Source organism: Malus domestica, chromosome 05 (assembly GCF_042453785.1).
Source record: "Malus domestica chromosome 05, GDT2T_hap1".
NCBI classification, from domain to species: domain Eukaryota; kingdom Viridiplantae; phylum Streptophyta; class Magnoliopsida; order Rosales; family Rosaceae; genus Malus; species Malus domestica.
Window position 1 is genome coordinate 28,028,138 of NC_091665.1, and position 26,204 is coordinate 28,054,341.

The 26,204-nt window shown below is 38.4% G+C and overlaps 5 protein-coding genes across 6 annotated transcripts; 1 reads left to right on the forward strand and 4 right to left on the reverse strand.

Annotated features, from left to right (window-relative positions):
- Positions 1-103: 103 nt before the first annotated feature.
- Positions 104-3,080, reverse strand: LOC103412142 (poly(A)-specific ribonuclease PARN-like). Its single transcript, XM_029102414.2, has 8 exons — positions 2,665-3,080; positions 2,453-2,583; positions 2,053-2,235; positions 1,837-1,949; positions 1,618-1,734; positions 1,418-1,532; positions 1,099-1,314; positions 104-899 (listed from the first exon to the last, which is right to left on the reverse strand). The coding sequence occupies exons 1-8, from the start codon at positions 3,000-3,002 to the stop codon at positions 256-258; spliced, it is 1,857 nt and encodes a 618-aa protein (XP_028958247.2). The 5' UTR covers positions 3,003-3,080; the 3' UTR covers positions 104-255.
- Positions 3,081-6,393: 3,313 nt separating this feature from the next.
- Positions 6,394-9,611, forward strand: LOC103412144 (uncharacterized). Of its 2 annotated transcripts, none has more exons than XM_029102423.2 (2): positions 6,394-6,628; positions 7,158-9,611. In XM_029102423.2, the coding sequence occupies exon 2, from the start codon at positions 7,280-7,282 to the stop codon at positions 9,230-9,232; it is 1,953 nt and encodes a 650-aa protein (XP_028958256.1). In that variant the 5' UTR covers positions 6,394-6,628; positions 7,158-7,279; the 3' UTR covers positions 9,233-9,611. The 2 variants fall into 2 exon arrangements, with proteins under 2 accessions (XP_028958256.1, XP_028958257.1); XM_029102424.2 differs by having other exon boundaries at positions 6,401-6,628; positions 7,153-9,611.
- A 236-nt stretch (positions 9,612-9,847) lies between these two features.
- On the reverse strand, positions 9,848-13,269 carry LOC114824885 (CDT1-like protein a, chloroplastic). Its single transcript, XM_029102422.2, has 7 exons — positions 12,839-13,269; positions 12,598-12,717; positions 12,257-12,494; positions 10,872-11,912; positions 10,422-10,623; positions 10,241-10,337; positions 9,848-10,124 (listed from the first exon to the last, which is right to left on the reverse strand). Exons 1-7 carry the CDS (start codon positions 13,117-13,119, stop codon positions 10,067-10,069), a joined length of 2,037 nt encoding a protein of 678 aa, XP_028958255.1. The 5' UTR covers positions 13,120-13,269; the 3' UTR covers positions 9,848-10,066.
- Positions 13,270-14,224: 955 nt separating this feature from the next.
- Positions 14,225-17,985, reverse strand: LOC114824886 (serine carboxypeptidase-like 20). The gene is made up of 15 exons (XM_029102425.2): positions 17,727-17,985; positions 17,442-17,592; positions 17,201-17,346; positions 16,799-16,875; positions 16,581-16,703; positions 16,279-16,381; positions 16,163-16,200; positions 15,984-16,085; positions 15,796-15,876; positions 15,468-15,713; positions 15,219-15,284; positions 14,992-15,104; positions 14,706-14,819; positions 14,547-14,592; positions 14,225-14,426 (listed from the first exon to the last, which is right to left on the reverse strand). The coding sequence occupies exons 2-15, from the start codon at positions 17,585-17,587 to the stop codon at positions 14,343-14,345; spliced, it is 1,485 nt and encodes a 494-aa protein (XP_028958258.2). The 5' UTR covers positions 17,588-17,592; positions 17,727-17,985; the 3' UTR covers positions 14,225-14,342.
- Positions 17,986-19,480: 1,495 nt separating this feature from the next.
- On the reverse strand, positions 19,481-23,799 carry LOC103433318 (monocopper oxidase-like protein SKU5). Its single transcript, XM_029102426.2, has 9 exons — positions 23,437-23,799; positions 22,528-22,637; positions 22,175-22,445; positions 21,950-22,088; positions 21,256-21,619; positions 20,506-20,871; positions 20,327-20,405; positions 19,999-20,195; positions 19,481-19,817 (listed from the first exon to the last, which is right to left on the reverse strand). Exons 1-9 carry the CDS (start codon positions 23,569-23,571, stop codon positions 19,709-19,711), a joined length of 1,770 nt encoding a protein of 589 aa, XP_028958259.2. The 5' UTR covers positions 23,572-23,799; the 3' UTR covers positions 19,481-19,708.
- Between the last annotated feature and the right edge of the window lie 2,405 nt (positions 23,800-26,204).

Here is a 26,204-nt window from a genome sequence, read left to right on the forward strand (position 1 = left end):
TGGAGAAGGGCCGCATACGGTGGTCGTATGCAAGAACCTCTACTGGAGTTACTAAATGAACATTTAGAATGCGCTTGACTCAACCAAACTAGAAGAAAATACATGGGCAGCAATTCTGCAGTATTTGATTACCTCCGGAATAGAGGGCAATGCCTGATTGCTCTCCGTTTTGGGATAGCACGACAACAATTCTCGGTTGTACAACGAGTTTTAGAACAAAACTGATCTCATTTCTAACATATGGAGTTTTACGTATTACAAGTCATCAAAATTTATTGCTGAGTCGCTAGACCAACAAATTTCTTTAGAATTTGTTGCTGAATTAGCTTCCATAAGGTAGTCCGAGTCCTCCAAGGCTTTGTCTAGGGACTCCGCTAAATCTGCCTCCCATAAGCCTAACCTGCAGACTCTCTTGTAAGTTTCGTAACTTGATGCTCTTATGCCCTCTGAAGCGATCTCCATTAAAGAGTCACAAATCTCTTCACTGCTCATGGCATCCAAAAAAGTTTCAGATAAACCACGTCGCCAGAAAACAACAATGGCACAGCTCTTGTCCACAAACCGAACATCAAATTCTTCAGAGAAGACGGCATGTGACTTGCACAACAAGCTCTTGATCATCCCCGCAGTCATTCCACTTCTGAATCCCCATAAGAATACCAATTGATCACAGCTGACCTTTCTCATATTCTTTGTCCAGACTCTGATATCCTCATTGGTTGATTCTTGGGGGCTGTCAGAACACGGATTGGAAATGTTTGTGTACTCTCTGATGGCTGGAGCCAACATTGCATTGTTAGATACCATAGCATTGTCGGAAATTTTCAGAATGGAGCAGAGCTTTGCAAACAAATAGCACATCTTCACCACATTATGCCTATGAATGTTGCCTTCACTTTCTGTAGATGACAACCCAAACATTGTATATAGTAAGAGAAGAAGTTAGGTTTGCTCTGAAGTAAAAAAAATGGCATAACGGACAGCAATCGACACAAGAAATCACAGGAAAACCAAGTAAAACCCACAAGAGCAACAAATATGTGAATTACTGCACTCTCTTCAACTGTGTTGCGCGAAAACTAAGGGTAAAATCGATACCTTGAGGCAAAATTTCCATATCAATGGGTGCGAAGTAATGATTATTCAAGTACGAAATAGCTGCAGGAATATTGGTCATCTTTCTTAGAGGGCCAATATTCTTCATCAGATGGTTGACATCAAGTATGTGGGGAAAAACCGAGTGCAAGGAACCCATAAACTCGTCTACATTAGTCGGGAGGGGTGAGAGAAACTGTGAATGAATAACTGTGAAATCTGCATAAAGCAAAATTAAACAGTAAGTTGAGAAACTAGAAAAAGAACAGAAGCCAAGTCAAGGGCATTAATACTCATAGATATTTATTAAACAGAGATACACCGTTAAGGGAATTGTGGGAGACAACAGGTTTCTGTGAAGCAGAAATCAAATCGATCACCTCTCGAAATCCACGAACTCTCTTGTTTTGTTCCTCCTCAAGGTTTTGGAGCTCTCTCTGTAAGTAAAACATTCAAGCCAAATGTTGCGATACAAAAAGCCTGATAATGCAAAATAGAAAGACCTGAAAATCACGTCACTACCTCAAACAAGTCCTTGTCCGCTGTAGAACTTGTCAAAACAACACGAACAGCCTGAGTTCCTCCGCCCTTTGCTGGGATTATTAAAGGAACTAGTTCATCAGAGAACTCTTTCAACATCTGCAACCAATGAAAAAAAAATCATTTGATCAGATAAAATCCGATTAAATATACCGGCACCAGAAAAAAGGATTAAAAACAACAACGGGTCAACATACATACCTCCAGAGCAAGCTGCACTTGACGTTCACTGCAAACATCTAGATTCATGCAGGGTCTTGTTCCGTAAATTTCACTTCCCATTACAATTTTTCTCAAGGAACTCAGCAGAGCATCTGCAAAATGGAAAGCCAAAACCCTTTTTAACAGAAAATATAACAAAATCGAACGAAAAATAGGGGATGAAAGTAGAATCTAGAACCCTTTTTCTGTCCTTACTATCTTTCTTTGTGTTTTTACATGCACTTTTCCAATGCTTAACTCGCGATTTAATTCTTTCAACAAAAACCGTATCAGCAACAGTATGGGTCGAAGAAGAGCTCATTACATAGCTGCTGGTAGTCGGATTCCCCATCCGAGCTTTAGCCGCAGATTCTTGTGCTCCAGACAAGTATGAAATACCTGTCTCATTACAAAAACACAAAATCTCAATACAACAGCAAAGTTACAGACTTGCAATATCCCAAATGGTACACTTTCACCAATGCATCGAGCCAAAGTTCTTAGTTTTCGTAATTTCTATTCCAGTTTTCGTAAAAATATTCACTTGGGTAAAATCATATTCCACAAGAAATTAGGGAGTAAAATGAAATATCAAAACTTGACTTGGGAGGCTTACCATTATATATGCAGGCATTGAAATCAAAACCTTCTTCCGCCATGGAAGTCAAATGTGATGGTTGAACTGAAAAGCTATAAGTTGGCATCCCCATCTTCAATTCATCCCTTGGGAACAAGACAAAGTTGTATCTGCACCAAAATCAACAAACCCACATCATCAAATTCCATTCTATATATGTGTATGTATAGGTATAGTGAAAGTGTACGGACGGGTAAGGAGTAAGCTTGGAGGCTCTGAGAGTGAATGGGCAGGCGGCGAACTGGAGGAGCTGGAAGCGCTCAGCGGCGTACTTGGCCTTGCAATACGACGTGTCGGCGGTGTCGAAGGGCCGAGGGCGGTGCCACGGCGCACGATATGACCCCGTTTTCTGCAGCGAGACGGCCACGAAGTCGGAGCTGGACAGGTGGTCCTTGAACTCCTCCAGGGACTCGGAAAAATTGGACTTCGTCACTTCCTTCACGGCCCATTTCTTCGAGACATTGGTGGTGGTGGTGGTGGTGGTGGTGCTGAGGAAACGGCGCCGTATAAACGGAGGCAGAGACGCCATGGTTTCGCTTATCTCCAGCTTGAACTCAGCCGCTACCTGTATAATAGGCTTACGACTTGTCGTTGCTTTCCTCTACGCGATTTTTTTTTTAGCTAATTATATTAGCACCCACAAGTTGTTGAATAAAATCCACATACTTAATACACCTCACATTTACTTTTTCAATTAAAAATTATCTTAATACACCCCACTTCCTTCCCCATAATACCTTCACACCCCACATTCTTAATATACACCTTACATTTTCTACATACACCCTCACATTTCTCAAATCTTGTAACACTCATTTTTAGTTTTGCCGAATGATTTCAAACCATCTAACGTTAGTTTGCCGAGTGATTTCAAATTGAATGATTTGAAAAAAAAATTTAGGTTCATTTGAACGTTTTTCAATAACAATAATAATGATTTCAAAGCTACCATGTTGTTTCCATTTTCTTGTGCATATTTTGGTCGAACCAAGTCGACCTGCAAGAAAGCATCTTAGAATAGTGCAAGAAAGCACCTTATGAATGTCATTGACTCAATCTGCAATCAGTTCGCATGCCATGGTTTTTGAATTATGAGATTCATAAATGCTAATTCTTGAATTATTAGATTGAGTGAGATTAAATAATTATCGATGTCGTCAAAATCACTAAAACAAAGAAAAATATGAAGTCTTACCTCATGTAAAGCTTTTGAAACACCGATTTCATGTTCCGATCAAAAATAATTTTTCTCAATCAACGTGTTTGTAGTTTCATTGCTTAGGGTTTTATTCAACAATGGAGGATGGGAGAGGTTTTGATAGTTGAAGTAGATAAATAATACGTTAAAAGTGATTTGGTATGAATATAGAACTTTTTTATTTTTTTTTAAACCTAATAAGGTCAAAATTGTAATTGCATAGTAGGGTAAATAAGTTATTAATATTAAATTTTAATGTGGGGTACATTCAACATTTTGTGGGGTGCTAATATAAAATGCCTTTTTTTTTTAGTCAAACGATAGTATCTACGTTAAATGATTGGGAGAGTAGATTAAGTCTCACAATAGATCAGCACTAAATCATAGTATTAAGTAGTTATCTCCTTATGATTTTAGACTTAGATTGTTTCATGTAGACAGTAGACATGTAGATAGATCGAATTTCAACCCCGAATTCAATTCAACTAGACGTAATTAATATAATATGGATTGTGGTTTTCAATCTGATTATCCGATTACAAATGAGTTTGGATATGGATACAGGTCAATTCCATCCGATAATATATAACAGCATATTAATTATTGGTATTTGGGTCTTGGATTGAGATAAGTTAATCGAGACGATCACGTGAATCAAGTCATAAGGAAGAATAATGAAATAGCATCACAACTCCAACATGGTTGAAAAACCAAGACCATGAAGAAGATTCATTGTTGTCCAAATTAGGGATAAAATTGAAACAAAAAGTATACAATAGTGTCAAAGTGAACTAGAGGAAAGAAGAAGAAGAAAAAAATTTGTTGTCTACATTAGGAATTGTCAATCCTAAAAGTTGCAAAGCCTACGTGGGACGTAGATCGAGTAACTATTGAGCTAATTACGTCATTCTTATGAATGTGAGCGTGCCAACTCATGACCAAGCTCGGTCAGGCGAGTAGAATAGATGTTGTGGTGGTGTCAAATGCACTACTAACTTATGCACTTGAGCGACTATGGTTGAGGAAGGGACGCCTCTCAGCCTAGGGTTCTAGAACCTGAAGACAAGGTTGCTTAATTCACTGCGAAGTTCAAAGATCTTCTGCACTAAGTTTTGCTACTTCAACTATATTGGTAAAAATATAAGTGCGTCGAATCAGTATCAAACTTTACAGGTAAAGATACTTAAAAGAAATGTCTTTATGGTGAATGTGATTCGGCCATTTGAATGCCGAAGTATGAAGTGCACCTAAGAGTAACAGATCATATAATACTCGACTTCGCTGAGAAGCTAATGAAGTTACCTCTTTGGACTAAATAATTGAGAATTCTTTGCCGACCGAGACTTGCATAGATAATCAACTAATCAAAAGCAGTACTGTTTACTTGTCTAAACTAAAGATGCTTATAAATCGCCTAATTTTACGGTTCTAGTGTTGTTTACTTATCTAAAATGAAGATGTCACGTGTTGTCAACTATTTACTTATCCAACTAAAAATGTGTTGATGAGACTATTAAGATAAACAGGGTTGTGAGAAAGGTTTTGCATAGAGCATTTTTGAGTTGTTTGTTAAGTTGAAGCTTGTAAGGGCTTTTCACGTTGCAAAACCTCTGCCGAGGTAGAGACTTGATAGGACTATGCTTACTCGGCATTTACCTGGATATTCTCTCTTTGTCCCCATAATCCCTTCTTTAGCCGAAACTTAATATCTATCCAATCTCCACCTCTTTGAGTTATTCTGAACCTAATCCCTTTGGGTGCGTTTGGTACGCGGACGGGACGGAACGGAACGGGACGGGACGGGGCGGAACGGGACGGGACGGGACGGAACGAAGGTGTAATTTTTGAAAAAGACATGGGGTATATTTGTCTTAAAATGGTAAAACATTGTGTTCCACAGACGTGGAACAAACCCGTTCCAGGGGGGAGAGGTGGAACGCAAAAACACCCAAAATCTGTCCCGTGGAACAACCCGTTCCACCCATTTTTAGCGCACCAAACGCGGGACGGAACGCCTCGTTCCGTTCCGTCCCGTCCCGTCCCACGTACCAAACGCACCCTTTATGCACTTGATTCATCCTCATCTGACCAAAAATAAGTTATGATCCTTAGAATAATTTGAATCTTGTCAGAATCCACCCTGATCTTCAACAATTTTAATTCATTTAGAACTCGACCAAACCATGCATGAGCCTAATCCTTTAATAGTCTTACTCCTATAGGGACTCGATCAAATTAGCACGCTTTTGAGCTGGGAGCCAACTAGCATGAGCAACGATTACTAGGTCAAGAATCATGGCATTTCGATTCATGTTATTCTTTCTCGGCCTAAGCCTTTATTTCAGTCCCAAATAGGAATATACTTACATTTTTTTACCTCAAAAAATTGCCTTGTGTCGTGCACACGGCCAAGATGAATGAAGTTTCGATGAAAAAAATTTAAAATCTAAATGCCGAGAGAGAAATTGACCACTTATGAAAATTCAAAGGGATAATTGACTAAAAATAATGTTCATGAAAGGAATTGGTAGCTTCTTACAAGTTCGTGGAAGAAAATCGACAAATACCTCTTGATTTTTCAATCTTCAATTACCAAATTGATGTTACGACTTGTCGTTGGTTTTCCTATTTAAAGCCCAAACACAACAAATATTTGGGCCAATAAAACGAGCGGTGGCCCAGTATTATAAGGTAATATATGAACCAAAGTCACGTGACACGTGGTCGTTGCAGATCGCGAGCCATCGTCCCCCAATTGCAATTGATTAGGGCATTTTGGAGTGGAACCTTTATATAGGTGAAACCACCAAAACCCACAACGAGCCGAGCGACTGCGTCTCCAACTATAAATCCGGCAGACCTTCGATCATCGCTCAAAACACTCATCGACCTCCTCCGTCACCTCACCCGTCAAACCCTCTGTTAAACCCTCGTCGCCTTCATCTGCTCTCATCGAGGTTTGAGATTTTTCTCCACAGCCGCCGTTTAATTTATTTTTTTGCTGAATCGTTTTTTTTTTTTTTTTTTTTTTTTTTTTGTATTGCTCGTTTAAAGCAGCAATCTTTTGCTGCATCGAATATGAAATGGAAATGTTTCTGGTTTTTATTTATTACTTTTTAATTTAGTTTTGGTTGATACAGTAATAAATGAGTGCATGTTATAACAAATGAATAGTTTTATGTTGTTAATTGGGAATTATTTTAATTATGAAACAAATTTTGAGGTTTATGTGATTAAATTTTGTTTCTTTGCATTGAATTTTATTTTATTTTTATTTTTTAAATATTGAGGTTTATGTGATTAGAGGTAGTTTTGTTGATTTTTTTTTATTTTTTATTTTTTATAATGCAGGTGTGTTTGTGTTTAAAATCTTTAATTATGTGTTGATTGCTCCGTACATGTGAAGTTGTTTGTGTATCCTAGTTATTTTGCATCTTTCGGTATCGGAGATAGTCGGGTTGATTTTTGCTTTGTTTGATAGTGCAGTGTGGGGATTGTGTGCATTCATATTAAGAGGGTTTTGAAGTGCAGTGGAGCTTTTTCTTGGGTACTAAATTTGCCGATTTATCTGGTTATTGGTACTGTGGGTTTGTTATAATATAATCATCATGCCTGTCCAAAGCAAGTTTTGCCTTATTTCGTACTCCCAAGAATTGGTAGATGGTCAACCACTGTATGCTTCTTCAAACTGCCTTCCTGTCAAGGCTTTGAACCGTGAACCAGCCGGACATTCTTTCCATGCTGTGGCTCTGAAGCTTCGTGGTTGTGTGGAGGAAAATAAAGAAGTTGAAGATGAGAAGGTGGTTAATAACAAGGAACAGACTTCTATACCATCATTTGATTCGTACAGCAGCAAAGGTAAGAAGAAATCTGGTGGCGAAGGCAAAGAACAAGATCACTATGCACTCTTAGGTTTGAGCCATTTAAGATACCTTGCCACTGAGGAGCAAATAAGAAAAAGCTATCGTGAGACTGCCCTGAAATATCATCCTGACAAACAGGCTGCTCTTCTTCTCAATGAGGTTACGGAAGCTGCAAAACAAACAAAGAAGGACGAGATAGAGAGCCACTTCAAGTCCATCCAAGAAGCGTACGAGGTGTTAATTGATCCTGTGAAGAGAAGAATCTATGACTCCACTGATGAGTTTGATGATGAGATACCCACTGAATGTGCCCCACAGGACTTCTTCAGAGTTTTCAGTCCTGCTTTTATGAGGAATGGGCGGTGGTCGGTTAGCCAACCAATCCCATTTTTAGGTGATGAGAGTACTCCACTGAAGGAAGTAGATGATTTCTATGACTTCTGGTACACCTTTAAGAGTTGGAGAGAGTTTCCACATGCTGATGAGTTTGATCTTGAGCAAGCGGAGTCTCGTGATCATAAGAGATGGATGGAGAGGCAGAATTCAAAACTTTCAGAAAAGGCTAGGAAGGAGGAGTATGCACGAATTCGTACTCTTGTTGACAATGCATATAAAAGAGACCCAAGAATACAGAGGAGAAAGGAAGCAGAGAAAGCTGAGAAGCAGAGGAAAAGAGAGGCCAAATATCTGGCCAAGAAGTTACAGGAGGAGGAAGCAGCCAGGGCTGCAGAAGAGGAGAGTAAACGGAAAGAAGAGGAGGCCAAACGAGCTGCAGAAACAGCTTTACAGCAGAAGAAGCTGAAAGAGAAAGAGAAGAAACTCCTGCGCAAAGAAAAGGCTCGCCTTCGAACAGTTTCAGGGCCTGTTACTTCGAAGCGTTTGCTTAATCTTTCTGAGGATGATGTGGAAAGTCTCTGTTCGTCTCTTGGTACCGAGCAGCTTAGGAGTATCTGTGAGAAGATGGAGGGCAAAGAGGGGGTGGAGAGAGCAGAGGTTCTTAGAGATGCATGTGGATATAAAAACGATTTGGTGGATAAGAAAGAAGAAGAGAAGAAAATTCAACAACAGAATGGTTCCGTGGAGACTAAAGGTACCGTTCAGTTAGGCAGCTATGAGAAGAAGGAAGAGAAACCTTGGAGCAAAGAAGAAATTGAGCTTTTGAGAAAAGGAGTGGTAAAATTTCCAAAAGGAACCTCTCGGAGGTGGGAGGTTGTTTCTGATTATATTGGTACTGGACGATCTGTTGAAGAAATTTTGAAGGCAACCAAAACAGTCCTCCTCCAGAAACCTGATTCTAGCAAAGCTTTTGATTCTTTTCTTGAAAAGAGGAAACCCTCACCATCTATTGCTTCTCCACTTACAACTAGGGTCGAAGTAGAAGGGGTACGGACTCCTCAGCCCACAGAAACACCTGCCGTGAAGACGGATGAATCGGGAGAGTCGTCAAGTGGAAGTGCAAAAGACCAAACTCCTATAGATCCGATTGTTGAAAATGGATTCTCATCAGGGTCCGAGCAAGATGTATGGTCTGCTGTACACGAAAGAGCCCTGGTTCAGGCTCTGAAAACCTTTCCAAAGGATGCCACTCAGCGATGGGAGCGAGTTGCTGCTGCTGTTCCGGGGAAGTCTGTGGTTCAATGCAAGAAGAAGTTTGCGTTGATGAAGGAAAGCTTTAGAAACAAGAAGAGTACTGCTTAATTTGCCGCAGTTTTCTAATATTGCCTAAGATTAGCAAGGTGCTTGAGAAGATGGTTCCGAGCATCTATCTTACATTTCTAATTCTTTCTAGGTAAAGATTCAGTTTCTGTGGATTTTGGTAGAGCCATACAGGTCTTTAGCTACTTTCGAAGAGCCATTATATTTTGTATCGTTTTTAAGAGCATGTTTTTCGTTTCGCTGTATCGGGGATTCACCGCACTGAGAGATCCGTGAAAGGTCAGCAGGTGCATGGGAATAGGAAGGGGATATTGATTAATGTTGGGTTTAAGTATGATGTTCTTGTAGTAGGGATCCGGTTAAATCTCATAAGTAGGCGGAATATATTCTATTTGATAAAAAAATTATATTTTACTTTCAACTCAAATCTTGTTAATTTCTAATGTGCCTATGATTTGAACATAGGTGCAAATGGAGATTTCTTGTACCGAAAAATTACGAGGTGGTGGTAACATCATGTGACGTTACACCGAAAAATTACTTATCCGTAGTGTGACATTGAGAAAAGATTTTTTGTACCGAAAAACTACTTGCACGTTCAATCAGCTTGCAATCAAAGCATTTTCTATGCTGCTGGAAGAAAGAAACCCCAGAAACTGGAGAACAAAATTAGATAATTCCATAATTTTTCATGTTAAATTACATTCTTGACAAAAGCCTACATACTAACTACAGATTAGCCACGCAGATGGGCTATACTTACATGAACAGCTAATTAATTAAAACATTCCAAGATGCCTAATAAGACGGGAAATCGTACATCGTCTTTATTTTACAGCAACCTTCAGAAACCCTGGCACAGTTCAGATTGCTTTGCTAGTTTGCTGCTTCGAGCTGCGCCCGTATAGAACCTGGATTTGACATTTTGTTAATGCTGCAAGAACAGAGATCAAATGTACATCAAACAATTTGATCAAGTTTTTCGTTTAACCCAAGGCAGTATTCATTTACATAACGCATAATTTCTGTTTGGGACTAGATAAAACTCACTGGATCAAAAGCAAATCTCCTCCGGAGTCTAACTTTTCTTCAGATATCCATTCCGGAACCAGATCTAGCAGCAAGCTTAGCTGCTCTTCAACTTCATCTGTGAAGAAAATAGAGGAGTTAGGTTCACCAGGAGCTTTCGTGAATCGTAATAGGAAATCATCTACTTTATACAATGGCTTACTTGTGTCCGTAAAATCTAAGTTATTCCAAATTAGCTTGTGTACAAGCTCCTCTTTTGTGATGGCAGAACGTTTCATAGACTGAAATAGGAAATGGATCATGTCAAAGAGTTTAGGTAGGCCGGAAATCATCTGTTTATCCCTCTTTGCTTGTGAGAAGGCAGGAATTTGCTCCTCTATTGCCGTCCTCTCTTCATCTTTGAGCTGTTGAAAGATAAATGGATACTTCTCAAAAATGTTGTTCATTATATTCAAGTTCAAGTAGAAACCACGAAGTGGGCTGGATGCTGTTAGTAATATTATGGTACACCACTTAAGCTGAAGTCAGTTTCAGAAAGCTTTCGTAAATAAGTAGACAAAATGTTGTCACAAGTAGATGAAATTTTGTGCAGATGGTTGAAGTAAGCTCCAACAACTTTTATAGAACTATTGACATAGAAGACATGACATACCAATTTCAAAAGATCCTCCGGAGGAATATCAGTAAAGTCATTATCAATTGATGCATTGTCCATATCAAGTACTTCATCCTCGACCATTCTATTCTTCACAGGAGTGTCAAATTTCAGTGACCTGGAGCGTGGAGGATACCTAACCATCTTTTCTGGAGAGCTAGTAGAATTGTCTTCTGGGCTCATATAACAGCGTTTTGGCGGGCGCAATGCTGGTGTGGCAGACATCAATCTAGCAGGAGTTGAAGCAAGCTTTGCTGGAGTGGACTGAATACTAGCACCTTCTATGGGGAAATCATCATTTTCTATGGGGCCTATCTCTTTGACTGGAGTTGAAGCAAGTTTTGGAGTAGACAGAATGCTAGCACATTTTGTGGGTAAATCATCACCACTTTCAATGGGGCTTGTCTCTTTGGTTGGAGTTGCAGGCACTTGGCCAGTCAATGATACAGCAGTACTAGCTCCCTCAACAGAGCAAACCACATTGAGAATTGACTCTGGAAGTGAAATATTTCGAGCTTGAAAGGATGGCTGAGAAAAGTGCCTTCGAAAAGGTTGAGGAAGATGAGATGTTATTACTGGTTGCTGCTCCACTAGTGCTTCAAATGACGAAGCAACAACACTAGCTTCCTCAATGGAGCAAACTATATTAAAATTTGACTCTGGAACTAAAACATTTCGGCCTTGGAAGGCTGGTAAAGAAAAGTGCCTTCGAAAAGATTGAGGAAGATGAGTTGTTATTACTGGTAGCTGCTCTACTGGTGCTTCAAATGATGTCTCATTGGGCAATGACGAGTCAGGAATTCTGCTTATGTTTGAATTCAAATCCTCCTTTGATTGATCAGATGGCATTGGATGTGTTTCATCTGGAATGCCATCACTTTGAAGGTAAGTTTTGGATGCTTCTGGTTGCTCAACTGTATGTGCACCAGTCAATGCCTCAGGAGATGATGATAAGGAACACTTAATTGTATCTGGATGCATATGTTGCTCTGCAAAATTGAATGGTGGGGGCAGAGTTTCTTCTGGAATTTCATAACCCTGAAAGCACATAATAAACCATTTTCAGACCGCACCTTATTCGAAAATTAGTTCAATAAAAACAATGTTGAACTGATAAAACACAATCTTGAACTGTGTAGTAGCTTGTTCGAAAAGAGTGTAACAAGGAATAAGCTCAAATTTTTTAATCCAGTACCCTAATAATCTCATAAATTCTGTGTGACTCAAAGCTTTCCAGATGAAAATCTCACAGATTGCTCAGAACATCCAATGTAAAAAGGGATTCCATTAACCTCAAATCTTACTAGTAGATTAAATAACATTGAATATAAAGTAATCACACCATGTTAGTTGTGTTCCACCGAAAATGAGTAGATGTATACCTCAGGATGAGATTTTGAAATGTCTCCAAGCCGATGGCGGAAGGCTCGCCTCAAATGCATATGCCCACCACCTTCAGATTTCAACTTGTCATCGTTTTCTACTGCATCAACATTCATGGTGACACGAAGATCCGGCTTCATATCACTGGTTCTCTCATCCTTAACAAGCACTTTTGTAATCTCAATTACCTCAGGTAAAACAATCTTCAGCTGAGCCAAGTGACTAATTGTAAACCTCCTAAAAACCCAGATAAACAAAAATCAATCACTTTTTACTGCCTTATTTCTTCAGCAACCTACCAAACCAAACAACAGATTAAATAGAAAACCTCTTCCAGTACCTATCCGTTAAACACTCAATTTTCGGGCGAAGATTGGTAAAGCTTGGCATCAAGCCCCTCAACCGCAACAACCGAATCGAAGCATCCAAGCAATCGAAAAACTCGCTCAATATCTCATACCTGCAACAAAAACAACAAAAAGAACCCCAAAATAATATAATGAATCAAAATTCCACCCAAAATGTCAGAAAAAAAATAATTACGTACACATAATAAAGAACTGAAATTCACGAAGCCTTACTTTTCCGGTAGCTTCTCGGAGGCACCAAAATGTGTCTCAATCGGGTTTTCCTCGGACCAAGAATCGATCTTTCGTCTCGCAGATCCGATCTGAGCCGCCGGCTGCTTCTGGGTCGGCTCCCATAAGCTTTTGTGACGGAACTGTTGGGGCTTCTCAGGGGTTTTGGAGCTCAGTGAGTCGATTTCTGCAACTCGGAGCTTTGGGTTTAAATGGGGTTTCTCCGATTTGAAGGTTAGAGAGAGACTGGGTTTAGCTGTCCTTTGGGTTTCTGAGGAACTCATTGCAGAGAGAGAGAGAGAGATGGTATTTGGAGTCGATCAAAAAATTACAGATTTTGAGGGTGACAGTCGAGAGATAGAGAGAGAGAGGGATGGAGGGAGGGAGGGAGAGAGAGCACTCGCCAATTAGGGGTTTAGGGTATTTAATAGGGCTCTCTGGTGGCGGGAAAAGATGCCCGTTGCTTCCCGCGAAATAGATCCGTTGGATCACTAATTTGTTTATTGGGCTATTATTCTTACCATTTTTGGTCGAATATATTTCACCTTCCAAAGCAAGAGATCACTATTATTTGGGCCTTCAATAGGCCCAATCCAACATTACGACCAGCGGCCCAAAATACTTAATTTTTTGATTTATTGATCTTTAACTGTCGATTTTGAGTCAACTTAATCAGTGTCATTAGTAGCAAAAATATAATTGTACATCTACTAATCTACTCAAACTTGTTAATGTTTCATGCGACCATGGATGATACTTAATATGCGACTGCTACTGAGATGACGGTTTTGTTCTTAATTTTCACGTTTGGTAAATGAATATACTTTCGTGTTAATCTAAGCATAATTTTAGGATATTTTTTTCCATTTTAAAATAAAATATCTTCTCCAACGAAATAAAAAGTGTCACTCAAAATCGAATTAATCAAATACACAAGATTCAACACCTCGTTTGTGGACTGGTCATGACAATTGAGATAAAATCCAACATAATCTGTCTAATCAAGTCTCTTTTAAAAAGTTTTCTTTTTAAAAGATGGCTTTAAAAGTTTATCTCTCCACTACAAGTTCTTTCTCTTTCGATATCCATTATATCAAAAAATAGACATATGTTTATCTCTACACTCAAGTCTTTCCCTTTCAATATACATTAAATATAAAAAATATATATATAGGGCACTTTTGTTTCCCGACTTTGGAAGGAAATTTGTTTCTCTTAATACAAAAGACAACTGTCCAATTTAATGACTCCAAGAGATTGCGTGCAGTCTAAGTTAGGGTAACATAATTCCCATTCAGTGTGAGAATTGGATTTCATGGCAGATTTGTTAGCTTAATTCTTGTTTATTAGCATTTCAAAGATAATTTTTAGTGAAAATTACTAGAAGAGTTGATGTAAAATGCAGTTTATTCAATGGTAATGCAAACTGTTTGTTTGAATCATATGATTTGTTCTCTCTAAAACTTCTGTAGCATAGTTAATACATAACAACACTGCTCTCTTTCTCTTATTGTGGTTTTCCGGCCAAAAACCGGCTAAATAAATCTAACGCCTCTCGTGGTTTGTACTCGGGAACTGTATGTCCAGATCCCTGCACCGATACATTCAGACGGAAGTATTAGAATCATCAATTGAATCCAATCAAAAGAAGCAGCTAGATACAGTTTCAGTATAGCCTATAGTAGAACGAGGAACATTTTCGTGTGCTGACCTTTACGGTTAGAAAGGTGAGGTTGTTCTCGTAAGCCTGTGTATACCTGCAACCATTCACATTCGGTTATTCACTTACCCCAGTACCATATAAAAATGTTCTTCCAAGAAATTAGACTTTTCACAATGCTTGATGAGGGAAATATGTAATAGTGAGTACCCAGCAACTTGTCCATTCGAAGTCCATGGCCTCCATTCGTCCACAATCTTATAACCAAGTGATCTGGTCCATGCTTCGCTCCCGGTGAAAGGAACACACATATCATGATCACCGCTGCCAGAAAAAATCGAATAGGAATGCACATCAGTTAGAACATTCATTTTTCATTTACTTCTCCTGTTTTTGTGCAATCAAAGGGAACACTGTAGCGAAGGTGAAAAGAAAGTTTAAGAGCATTTTCGACGGGCATGACTTTTAACAGATGACATTGTAATTGGAGATTTACCTAAATATAAGTGCCCGATAACCCTTAGCGGTGAGGTTCCTGTGGTACTTGATCATACTTCCAGAATCATGATAAAATCTGATTCTGTTTGTGCATAGTTCCCATGAAAGATCCTAAATAGTGCAAAAAGGATTTCAAACAGTTACAATGCCTTTTGGGAGCCAGCAGGACTAGACACTTACAAACTTTCGTTTCTGGTTTAAAACATGAACTCTGATAAACCTTACCGTTTCTGCATGGATTGCCTTCCTAACTGTCTCGTTGTTCAACCATTCAGTAGCAACCTCATCATCCTGCAGGAGATACATCAAATCTAAGGCTTCTTGTACATGAGAGTAATATTCTTGTATCGAAGTTGAAGATTCTTTCTTTCAGCCTTTTCGGGGAAGTCTAATTACTACTTAATCAAGAAATTAATGGTTGACAATGAGAAAGGGGATTAAAAGATCAAAATTGTAACAGACTAAGCAACTTACAGTACATGGAACCTCTTCGCTATTCATCAGCTCCGGCCAAGTTGGAACAATACCATCTCTCACAGGAGCTCTAAGAGGCCAGGCACGACCAAACATCCTTTTTCTCACAGCAAGAGGCCTTTCAGTCTCACCTAATTGGCGAAAGCTAGATGGCAATCCACTGTTTGTAACTCTTCTAATCTTACTCGAATCTGTGCTGTGATAGCATGGTTCCAGAATGTTATATATGTTCAAACCGTCGATGTTCTGGGATCAATAAAATCTTAAAGTCAGTTTAAAAAAAACGTAAAATTCCATGTTATACGCAAAATATTGAGATTTTTTTTACCTTGTCAACTTTTTCAAGCTTGCTTCCACAAGGATCGCTCACCGGATCAAGGTAGTTTCCTCCACACGCTGTGTTAACCTCCTGAAGCACAAATACATTTCATTTGAATTCCTACGATATTTAGGGGGAACAAAGGGGATGAAATTAGCATTACAATGCTAGTATAAAACTGGACATTCTTTACAGACCTCATATAGATCATCTGATATCAGTCCCATCCCATGTGCAAACGGAACAAGAGCATTACCATCGAATTTATCATCAGTAACTCCATTCCCCACCAGATAACCCTGTGTTATGCAGTAATTAGAGGTTGGAGCCACATACATTTCAAATTCACAAAAGGACTACTTATACAGATAAATACCTTGAAGTTGAGAACGGGCGTTACACCTGCATCAATTCCTGTTAAAACATCCAAAGCTCCACCTTAGATTTTGGTTTCAACATTTACGCAACTTCTAATATTATTGACTGATTTACCTTTCACTACTTCAGAAGAAAGCGTTGGCACGTAGACTCCAGCATATGACTCCCCAGCAATAAAAAATGGGTTGGAGAGGAACTCAGGGTACAGTTCAAACCACTGGGAAATTAGAATAAACATCAATTCAGCAAGTACGTTAAACGAGTCCTTGTACTATACAAATTATACATCACTGTATAGTATACATTGCCGTGGGATTCTTGAGCTCCCAGCAAATCGTTAAATTCTGCAATGCATATTATACATTGATGTAAGAACTTTCGGTGTTACAGGCTTATCGAGTTGTTTCCTTATTCACCTTGAGGAGAAATGTGTGGGAATCAGAGGCAGTCTTTAGATCCCCAGTTTTATAGTCGGTCTCATTTTTTGAGTAAGACAATCCAACACCAGCCGGAGAATCCAGATATATAATGTTGGAAACCTAATAACATGAAAATAATTGATTTCACTTGTACAAAGAAAATTAAGAAAATAAAATTCAGAGGTAATATTCATTTCACATCTCAAAGTTGCAACCTTTGACCAGCTGTATGGGTTAAGGTGGAGCTGAGGCAGACTTCCCTTGATCTTGGCCTCTTCAAAATTGAATGGCCCTGAAAAATATTGACAGAACCAAAATGTTTCATAGATCAATAATATCACATAAAGTTTTGAACTTTATGAGAAATTAGGTCCTATGTAATAAGTTGAAACGCAAGAGCTTATGAATGAAGCACTTATGTTCATCAGCGTTTTTGCTTGAAGTGCTTATTAGAGACAGATAGTTGAAATTTTTATCAAAGTTCCAATTCATGAAGAAAATTCGGAAAAACACTTCTACGACCCAGAAGCACTTTTTTATTTAAAAGCGCTTTGAACACACTCCGGAAAGGGTCCCAAACAGACCACAGAACAATAAACTGAACTATGAAACAATACCATGCTCATAAACAAAGCCATCAAAGCTGGAGCAACCAGGTCCACCATTCAGCCACAGAACCACCGGATCCTCCGCAGGCTTCCCTTCCGATTCGACAAAATAGTAGAACAGGTTCCTCCCATGACTCTGGTCAACTGTCACATACCTTCAAAACAAACCCACAAAAAGATCAACAACCATAACATAAACAATCTCAGAAACCCACATGTACTTAAAATCTGACCAAAAAAAACTACTTACCCAGAATAGTGTTTTGAAGGAAGAGTGCCACTGAATCCAGGAATCTGGGTTATGAGAGCAGATTGAGGAGCTGATTGGGTTGGCAAAAAGCTCAAGAAGATGTAGATTAATGGCACCAAAAATAAAGATAATACTCTCCCGCCCATGACTTCTGATAAAAGTTGTAAAAACAAGAAGCGTGTCAGATACCAAATCAAAATACTGTGAGAAGAGAATTTAAATGAATTTTTGTGGGATTAATCAATAATTAAGTGGGCTCATTAGCGATGGATTAGTCTGCAATACCAGTTGCTGAAGAAAGAGAGAAACAGGAAAGTGGATTAAAACTATGATGAAAGTGAGAGCTGCTCAAATGGGAGGCCACTAGCACTATGAGCTAAAACTCTGCTGTTGTGCTGCGGGCAGCAAGAGTGTCATCTTCTTGGGCCCAATGGATGCGTGACACGTTGGCCAATCAGGTGTGGCGGCTACTGAAAGGAAAAGGTGCCCCATAATTTTGGAACAGTTGTTGGGGCATCAATGCCATCATTAGCCCTTAACGTGTAAGGGTGGGAGTGAGAGTGACAGGGAAGAAATGGAGTAATTGGCACAAGAAATGTGTGATGGCATTGGATTGGACCAAGACTTTTAAGCTTTAATTATTTAATTAATTAATCAACTGTTAAGTCTGTTATATTAGAAGATAATCAATTTTAGCTTACACTTTTGGTATCTCTTCTAAAATTAACTACACATGTTTAAGGGAATACGAAGATAAACTGATATGGTAGAGTTATATAAACAAAAAATAACGGCTTTTCTAAGTTGTTTATCTACTTTTTTTCTCGTACTATTTTATAATATTTTTATTGTAACTAAACAGAAAATTAAAGTGACTTGTAAGATGGTAAATTCCAAAGTAATGGCAGATGTGATTGTTATTCGTCTAACAGACCAATGGTTTCAGGTAAGGTTGCATTAAGCATGTTTCGAGCCTTTGACTTACTAGAGCAATCCTCATCCATTCTAGGATTTGCAGACCGAAAGTGATTTCAAGTTGTCAACACACTTTATTTCACCTTCTACACCTTTCTTAATTTTTACCGTTGATTCTCTTTTGATTGTTAAATCTAATAGTTAAAAAATAACAGGGATGTGTAAGTAGTGAAAAGAAATACGTTGAAATTCTTTTCTTAAATATACTTTTTTAGGATGTGGCAAATAGATTGCAAGTGGTCATTTACTACAGCGGTGGAAAAGTATTGAGCTCTTGCATGACAGCGTGTGTTCGAACCCCTTCCGCAGGTAAATCTAACATCTAATCTAATGGTAAATAGATTATTATGTAAAATGATTGCATGACATTGACATGCCAAACACCTACCAACCTCCATGAGATAATGTTGTTTATTTTTTAGGGGATGATTAGGAGGATGGTTTTGTCCTTACATCCTTAAGATCCTGTAATTTGGTGGAAGCAAAAAGTAGGATTAGATTCTATATATTTGTTTGAACTTAATAATGCAGCACAGCACAATCGAATCAGGAAAGAAAGCACATGCAGTTCAGATATTGTTGGGAGTTTTAACGAAAAATTCGCGGTACTGTTTACTTGTACTATCTATTTTACCCTTTATTTTATCCTTATTGTTAAAACTCAAAAGTTTTCAAACATTTTTCATTAGTCTTCCTTTTCTTTAATCCAACAAAGAAGTCAATTTTCCTTTCTTGCCGTTTTAGGTCGTAGGATAAACAGTTGCATTTTTTCAGAGGGAAAAGGAGGCACTGATATGTGGTTTTGTTGGGGGGTTTTCTGCATGCAATAAAACGAATTTTGAGGTATTTAAAAACCACTCCGGATCATGTGAAAAACGGCTTGCATTTGTCGGTGGACGGTGAGAGGAGTCGACTACAAGCGGCTGCTCTTCCGGTCAATTCGTCTGCAAAAGAGGCGCCTAGGCCTGCTCCTCCAAATACACCGTTCTTGATCATTAGCAGGCAAATTTCAAAAAAAAAATAATGCATGCACTACTCTCTAAAACTGCCTGCAAAATCGAAGATACAAGGATGCAAATTGAAATTACAAATACAAATAGTTTGCAATGCAATATTACAATACATGGTTCATACTACAACTCTATTGCTAAATGGGTGGTATCCAACATCCTACTCTCGTCTCAATATGTTTTGCATTTCTACCATCCCCTTAAGCTAGATTTGCGCGTTCGATACCAGTTCGGTAGAAAGCATCGCAGTGCTTGCTTTGCTTATAGCTGATAGTAGCTTGATTACCGAATGAAAGCCGCACATGCTATGATTAACGTAACCAAAATTGTTGTGCTCGAACGGGTGATTGATGGTGCACTAGAGAACTTGACTCCTCTCTGAGTCTGGTCTCTGGAGAAGAAAACCAAACAGAACTGTGCATTAGCAGAGTTTGGAATGAGGGTTTTTAACCTTTCAGATGCTATTGTCTTGATTTTACTATTGTCTTGATTTTAATCATCTGTAAATATAAATCTTGATGGACAAGTAAATAAACTAACAAAAACTTGGTGAAGAAGTTCGGATGTCTTACTTCTGTAAAGAGGAAAGTAGTCCACAATATATGGTATTGTCAGGCAAAGAATGTTCATCTCCATCAAACTCGGGATTCACAACACTGACATAAACTTCTTGGCCTAGATACCATGAGTCAAGATTCTGAGCACGAAGGTTCCAAATTCCGGCATTGTCAAGAACAACCAATATGGCTGTCCAAGATCCAGGGAAGACCTGTAGCCATATGAGCATGAAGCAATCAATTAACAAAAAGTAACCTAAAATGGATCAACCGAGAATTTTGTTCCATTCCATGCACATGTAAATGTGTGCGAGTGCAACAAGCCTATTGAACCAAGGGGTACCTGTGTGGTAGAGCGAGCAACGCCATCCCATTTGTTGTAAGTGCTTCTGCTATTCTCTGTCCAGACTCCAACATCCATACTACAGGGCAACAGGGAATCGTTCGGATCATGTTTTGTACTTTGCCAGTTCCATAATTAGGAATAGAGAGAGATAATGATTTCAAAACTAAAAAGCTCACCCAACAATGAAAAATGCATAGCCATCCAAATGGTAATTCTGAACAGTGGTGTCATTGTTCTGAAAGATGACTTCCATGAAACCTTTGAAAGTACCATTAATCAGAGATGTGTCTACTTTGGCAGGTCTGTTCATCAGTTTATTCGGGAAATCAAGCTTATAAACCCCCGAAATGTTGAACTGTTGGGCAAGCTTAAGGGGTGTTGAAGGTGGTATATATGAAATACCATTGAGGGTAGTGCGCCACTTCCCATTTATAAGTTCTGCAGGTCTATTGAGGATTACATAGACATCTGTGACAGTGATTTCACCATATTTAAAAGATCCTTGTGGGTTTGGACGAGCAGCACCAGCAGAAACATTCCACCTGCAATTGCACAACCGTCACAAAGATGTAACAATAGTCAGCAAGCATTTGAGAACTAACATACCATCAAAGAAAAGACCAAAAAATTGGGTTATTAACGTATGGACTTCCAGGGAAACAAACAAAATATCAGGCAGAAGTAACTTTCCCTAGATATTAAATATAATTCAACCTCCTTGTATGTAATATCAAACAAAACGCTATGAAAAAGAATATTTTTGTCAGAGATTAATGACTGACAACATTGATAATAGGGTAAGCAATTCCAGTACATATGAAGGTTATCACCATTGCCGTTAAAATTTTGGGAGTAACTGAATGAGTGTTTTTATTCTTTCAAATATATTTATTAGTAAACCGAAAAGAAACATAATCAACTATAACCTTATGGATCTTGCTTGATTCATTGAGTAATATGTGTCGTAATCATTAGGAGGATCAGGGAGAGGACCTGATGCAGGTCCTTGAGAATTGGAGTAGTGCAAGATGGCAACTCCAGTAGCTTTAGCCCATGAAGATGATTTGACAAAACGGGGGCTGGCAACAATATAGTAATCACTTGTGGCATTTTGATCCATTGTAACCAAAAATGAAAATGACTGACCGACGTGAATATCCATATTCGCATAATTCTGCTGAACTGTGTATGATCCTTCAGTCTCCACTAGAAGCAAGTTATGATTTTGTATTCTGAAATTCAAGCTAGTTGAGATACCAACATTGTGCACACGGAAGCGGTATGTTTTTCCTGTTAAAGGAAATTACCAGCAACCGGCTTCTGTTAAAAGTGCAAGATAATAAAAATGCTAATGCAAATCATATCGGCCAAAGAATAAGTTAAGAACCCAAAGAAAAACCCAAATCAAAAGGTTGCTGGATAACAGCTTCATTAAAACCAAGTTGCCAACCCGCATATGCCTTAGTTTTCTACCCCCCCAAAAAATGCCCTTAAAGTACACGACTTTCACTAATGTCTCAGTCGCACTGGAACCCTATGTATTTATATGATTCTGGATCAGTATGACAAAATCACATTTGAGAACCATAGAAACATCTCAGACACACCCCAGAAATATACCTGGTTCAACATTTACTGTCAGGAAAGAATTGCCTCCTGCAATAAGTCCCTGATCAAATCGAAATGGACCTATTCCATTGATGAGGACACCGTCAGGAATTCCAAGGCTAGTACCACTTTCAACATCTTTCCTAAGGTCCTGTTTCCTTACAAGCATGAGTCACGCCTAAGAAACCGAATAAATAGGTGAAATACAAGCAGCGGACAAACACAATTTACACTAACCTTATGACTCTTTGTATACCAATCAGTAATAAAGAGGGTAATATCTCCATCTGGAACAGTGAAAGGTAGTGGAATAACATTTCGGTTGTTTATGGTGATTCCACCATATCCACCTGATGCTCTCTGGAAGTTTAGGGAAGGGAAGTAAAAGAAACTTCCTATCTGATCTTTAACCTGAAATTCGTATGTCCAATTCCATCCAGCATGAATTGGACAATTAGTCCCTGATACACCATCTTGCCAAGAGTTTTTTCGATTTTGTATACCATTCCTGCATTAAACTAAGCCTTATTAGCAATAGTATCATCAATACTTAATATTATTTTGTTGCTGATGGGATACATAAAGTTTACCAAGTGAGAAGCAATGGCTCATCCAAGTTATTCTTCACATTGACAACAACATTCCAGTTTGTAGTAACATTAAGAATTGGTCCTGGAAACTGCCCGTTAATCCCAATAACCTGAAATTATAATATGAAACAAGGGTGAAGCAGGATGTAGCCAAAATACATTATTGTTGCATTATAGAACAATCAGAAGACATTAGCCACAATTTAGTAGCAGGAATACCTTCTCACTGTATGAAACCTTGGCTAAACTAGATTCAATTCCAACTTGGGTTAGGGAGTAAACGGAAAAGACGCAAAAGCCATTTGATAAAGATAAATTCATTAGCTCAACACAGTTAATTATACAAAAACTAACTGAATCCATACAGTGCTGGTGCTGGATATTCAGATTTCAGACCATTAAACTAATTTGTAATTAAAAAGGTCTTTAATTTCATATTCACATGGCATTGAACTGTTCCAAGGTTGAAAATCCCTTTTTTCCCCTTCCCGAACTTCCCAGCATTGCGATTTCAAAGCTGGGTTGCGCCCGTCAGAACATATTCAGTAAGATTTACGCATTAGAGAATATACCAAAGTTGAAACACGTGAACCATTCTCTTAAATCTCTTTGCCATTTTCACCCCACATTATCCAATACAAAGTTTATAAGTTACTACACCTAATTACCTACTCAATTAAACAAAACAAGAGTAAACTTCATATAAGAGATACATTAAGCTCAGCATTTATGTCGGAGTGAGGATCCGTTAAATGAAAGCAACCACTATGCCTTGGATCATTCCATTTGAAAGACAGAAACTTCAAAAAAGTTGGAAACTTTACTCACAAATCACAGCTAAAGGATCAAAGAAAACGACTTTAAAGCTTGAAATCGAAAACCCGAAACTTGAAAAGTGAAGAAATTAACCCGTTGCTTAACCCCAAGCGGGGAGGCAGTGATGTAGGAGACAGTCCAGTCATAGAACACATAAGGGTCTGCTCCCAAACCAAAACCCAATGAGCAGAGAAAGATGACAAGCTTGAACAAACAAGAAGAGGGCATCTGCGAATCGAGATCTTCTCCACAGCCAACCAGAAAATAAGAGATTTGGGTTTTTGAAATTTTGGTCTGTTGGGAAAAAGGAGCAGCAAAAATGCAAAAATCCAGAAACTGGGTGTGGCAGAGTGGCAGTGAAAGAGCACATGGGAAAGGGGAAAGCCCAGCTTTGGTTCGTCAGAGGCGCTTGTTTTTGTTTTGGGTCCCATTTTTTTTACCAATTTTCTAAACGATGGGAGGCTGATGGAGGCCACAGCCACCGTGTAATTAGGGCCTTTACCCTTTAAATTCACCGTGATTGGGGAGGTACTTACTGGCCCTACTAGGAAAGGAAGGTAAGCTGAGGACCTGAGATTCGCGACTGAGCAAATCTTTTTGACTTATTATCTCTTTGGGATCAAGACCCTTCTTGAATCTTGTCATTGTCGCCGACTATCCAACTACAGGACTGGACAAGCTTTGCATTTTGACTCATATTTTGTTTTTCACTTCCATCTTGAACATTTTAGGATTAGAAATTCCACTGTGAAATATTTGTGTAGTTTTACTTTTATATGATTTTTATTTTGGTCCTAGGTTGGTCCTAAGTTTTTAGAAGTGGACTTAATGTGAACAACGGTGAAGTTTGTTACAACAAGACATAAGGAGTCATGTGTCGTGTCTAAATACGATGCCAATTGGCTATCATTTAGAGTAAAAATATTTTTTTGATAAAGATAGGATAATCTACATTAGACTACAAGAAGGAAGATTTAAATACAGGACCTCAGATACAAAAATAAATACTTTTAACCAACTGAGTTACAAACTACTTACGATTTAAGGCAAAAATATGAATCGTTTTGATATGAGCATTATGCGAGGCCTAGTGGAGACTAGAGCAAATATTTAAGTTCAAATTGATAAAATTAAGAATCCATGTCAACTTAAACTATGGTGCCCTAGAGACTATAGCGATGAGGCGACCAAACAAACAAAAGGTACAAGAATTCTCCTCCCTCTTTTTTTTTCTCTCATTCTCTCCCCTCCTGTTTGAATGCTTAAGATTTCATCTTTGTAGAGAGAAAGAAAAAAAAATTGTGAGAGAAGGGGAGGGAAGGGAGGGAAAAGGGAGGGGAGAGGATCCCCATCATAACAGAAGATAAAGATTAATATGATGGGGCATTTGAAACTGATATCTGTTTCAACTTTGAGGAAAAAAATATCACTAGATATCTAATTGACGACTATGAACATTAACCACAAGGGATTGTAAATTAATAAGTGAATTGGGTTTGATTAAAAAAATTAAATATCAATTAGTATTATGATTTAATGGTATTTCTCTTCACTTGTAAGTAAATTGAAAAGCCTCAAGTTCAACTTACAAAGGCGGGAATTGCTTATACAATTCGTCTTGAGTTTGATACCTAGTTGTGGTTGGCTCATCGAGTTATGTCAAAGACCTAACCCTTTTTTTTAGGGAACTTTAACGAAAAACTCCCGGTACTGTTCACTTTAACGAAAAATCATATTTTTACACTAAAAAGTCAATCCTGGTACTATTCACTTTACTCTTTATTTTGTCCTTATCGTTGAAACTCAAAGATTTCAAGCCATTTTCATTAGTTTTTTTTTTTTAAGGAAAACTAATGAAAATGATTTAAAAACTTTGAGTTTTAACGATAAGGACAAAATAAAGGGTAAAGTGAATAGTACCATAATTGAATTTTTAGTGTAAAAATATGGTTTTTCATTAAAGTGAACAGTACTATAAGCTTTTTGTTAAAATTTTTGTTAAAATTCCTTTTTTTAATAGTAGATTTATTGTTGTATAATATATGTTAAAAAATAGTGATTAGATTGGGCCAATATCATGACCAAGAAGGCTAGAAGCCCTATCCAGCCCAGTTGTCTAACCTTTATATTCTGAAAGACGGCCTGTGGGCTTAATGCGACATTGGATCCATAGTCGCCTCAACCGAGAATGGATCCAGCGCAGAATTATGTTTAGTTATCTGACCATAAACCCTTGTTGCAATGCATAATCTCTTTACTTTAGACTATGAATACTTTGCCCGTCATGAAAAAAGGTAATGTACACATTAGCAACGACAGAAACAAAGAGTGGTGGCACATCTAACTGGCAATAGTGCGTGGTAGCAACAAAACTGGTAAGAGTTATGGGTGACGACCAGAGAAATGGTCCCGCATGATGGCATCAAGGTTATTAAACTCAACTGTGGGACCATGAATTTTATTGGGTCAGAGTAAAGATAGATCGGAATACTAGTACCTCAGAAATCTGGTTATAGACTCAATGAAATTGATAAGACTAAGCAGCCTAAATAGAATAACGGTCCACCACACCCAGTTGGGCCCCAAAATGGTTGGTGAGGTCCACAAACCTCGTTGAGATTGACCATGTTTACTCTGCAAGACACGAAAACCTAATCCGATTGGGGATGAGTTTGGTTTCTTTTATCTTGGAGATTCCTACAATCTAAAGATTAGCGTGTGTCACAAGTAATTACAATCTTAAAAGAAACCAATATCTTATAGGATTCTCTCTGTTTAAACAAATCATATATCCTAAAAAGACTCCCTTCCGACTAGTATGAATACACCCATCTAGGGCATATAACGTTTTTCATATGCAT

Bases quoted from the DNA above. Each gene is read 5' to 3' on its own strand.
- LOC103412144 (XM_029102423.2), top strand. From the start codon at position 7,280: ATGCCTGTCCAAAGCAAGTTTTGCCTTATTTCGTACTCCCAAGAATTG.
- LOC114824886 (XM_029102425.2), bottom strand. From the start codon at position 17,587: ATGGGCGGGAGAGTATTATCTTTATTTTTGGTGCCATTAATCTACATC. The intron at 15,877-15,983 runs GTCTGTAAAGAA...TTTGTGCTTCAG, and splicing joins TATCAGATGATCTATATGAG to GAGGTTAACACAGCGTGTGG. The intron at 15,285-15,467 runs GTAAGTTGCTTA...TATCTCCTGCAG, and splicing joins GCGAAGAGGTTCCATGTACT to GATGATGAGGTTGCTACTGA.
- LOC103412142 (XM_029102414.2), bottom strand. From the start codon at position 3,002: ATGGCGTCTCTGCCTCCGTTTATACGGCGCCGTTTCCTCAGCACCACC. The intron at 1,950-2,052 runs GTAAGGACAGAA...TCCATTTTGCAG, and splicing joins TAAAAACACAAAGAAAGATA to ATGCTCTGCTGAGTTCCTTG. The intron at 1,315-1,417 runs GTGTATCTCTGT...TGCTTTATGCAG, and splicing joins CTCCCACAATTCCCTTAACG to ATTTCACAGTTATTCATTCA.
- LOC114824885 (XM_029102422.2), bottom strand. From the start codon at position 13,119: ATGAGTTCCTCAGAAACCCAAAGGACAGCTAAACCCAGTCTCTCTCTA. The intron at 12,495-12,597 runs GTACTGGAAGAG...CTGGGTTTTTAG, and splicing joins ATTGAGTGTTTAACGGATAG to GAGGTTTACAATTAGTCACT. The intron at 10,125-10,240 runs GTGAGTTTTATC...CTGTTCTTGCAG, and splicing joins GGAGATTTGCTTTTGATCCA to CATTAACAAAATGTCAAATC.
- LOC103433318 (XM_029102426.2), bottom strand. From the start codon at position 23,571: ATGCCCTCTTCTTGTTTGTTCAAGCTTGTCATCTTTCTCTGCTCATTG. The intron at 22,446-22,527 runs GTAAACTTTATG...AGTTTAATGCAG, and splicing joins GAGCCATTGCTTCTCACTTG to GAATGGTATACAAAATCGAA. The intron at 20,406-20,505 runs GTGAGCTTTTTA...GTTGCCCTGTAG, and splicing joins TATGCATTTTTCATTGTTGG to TATGGATGTTGGAGTCTGGA.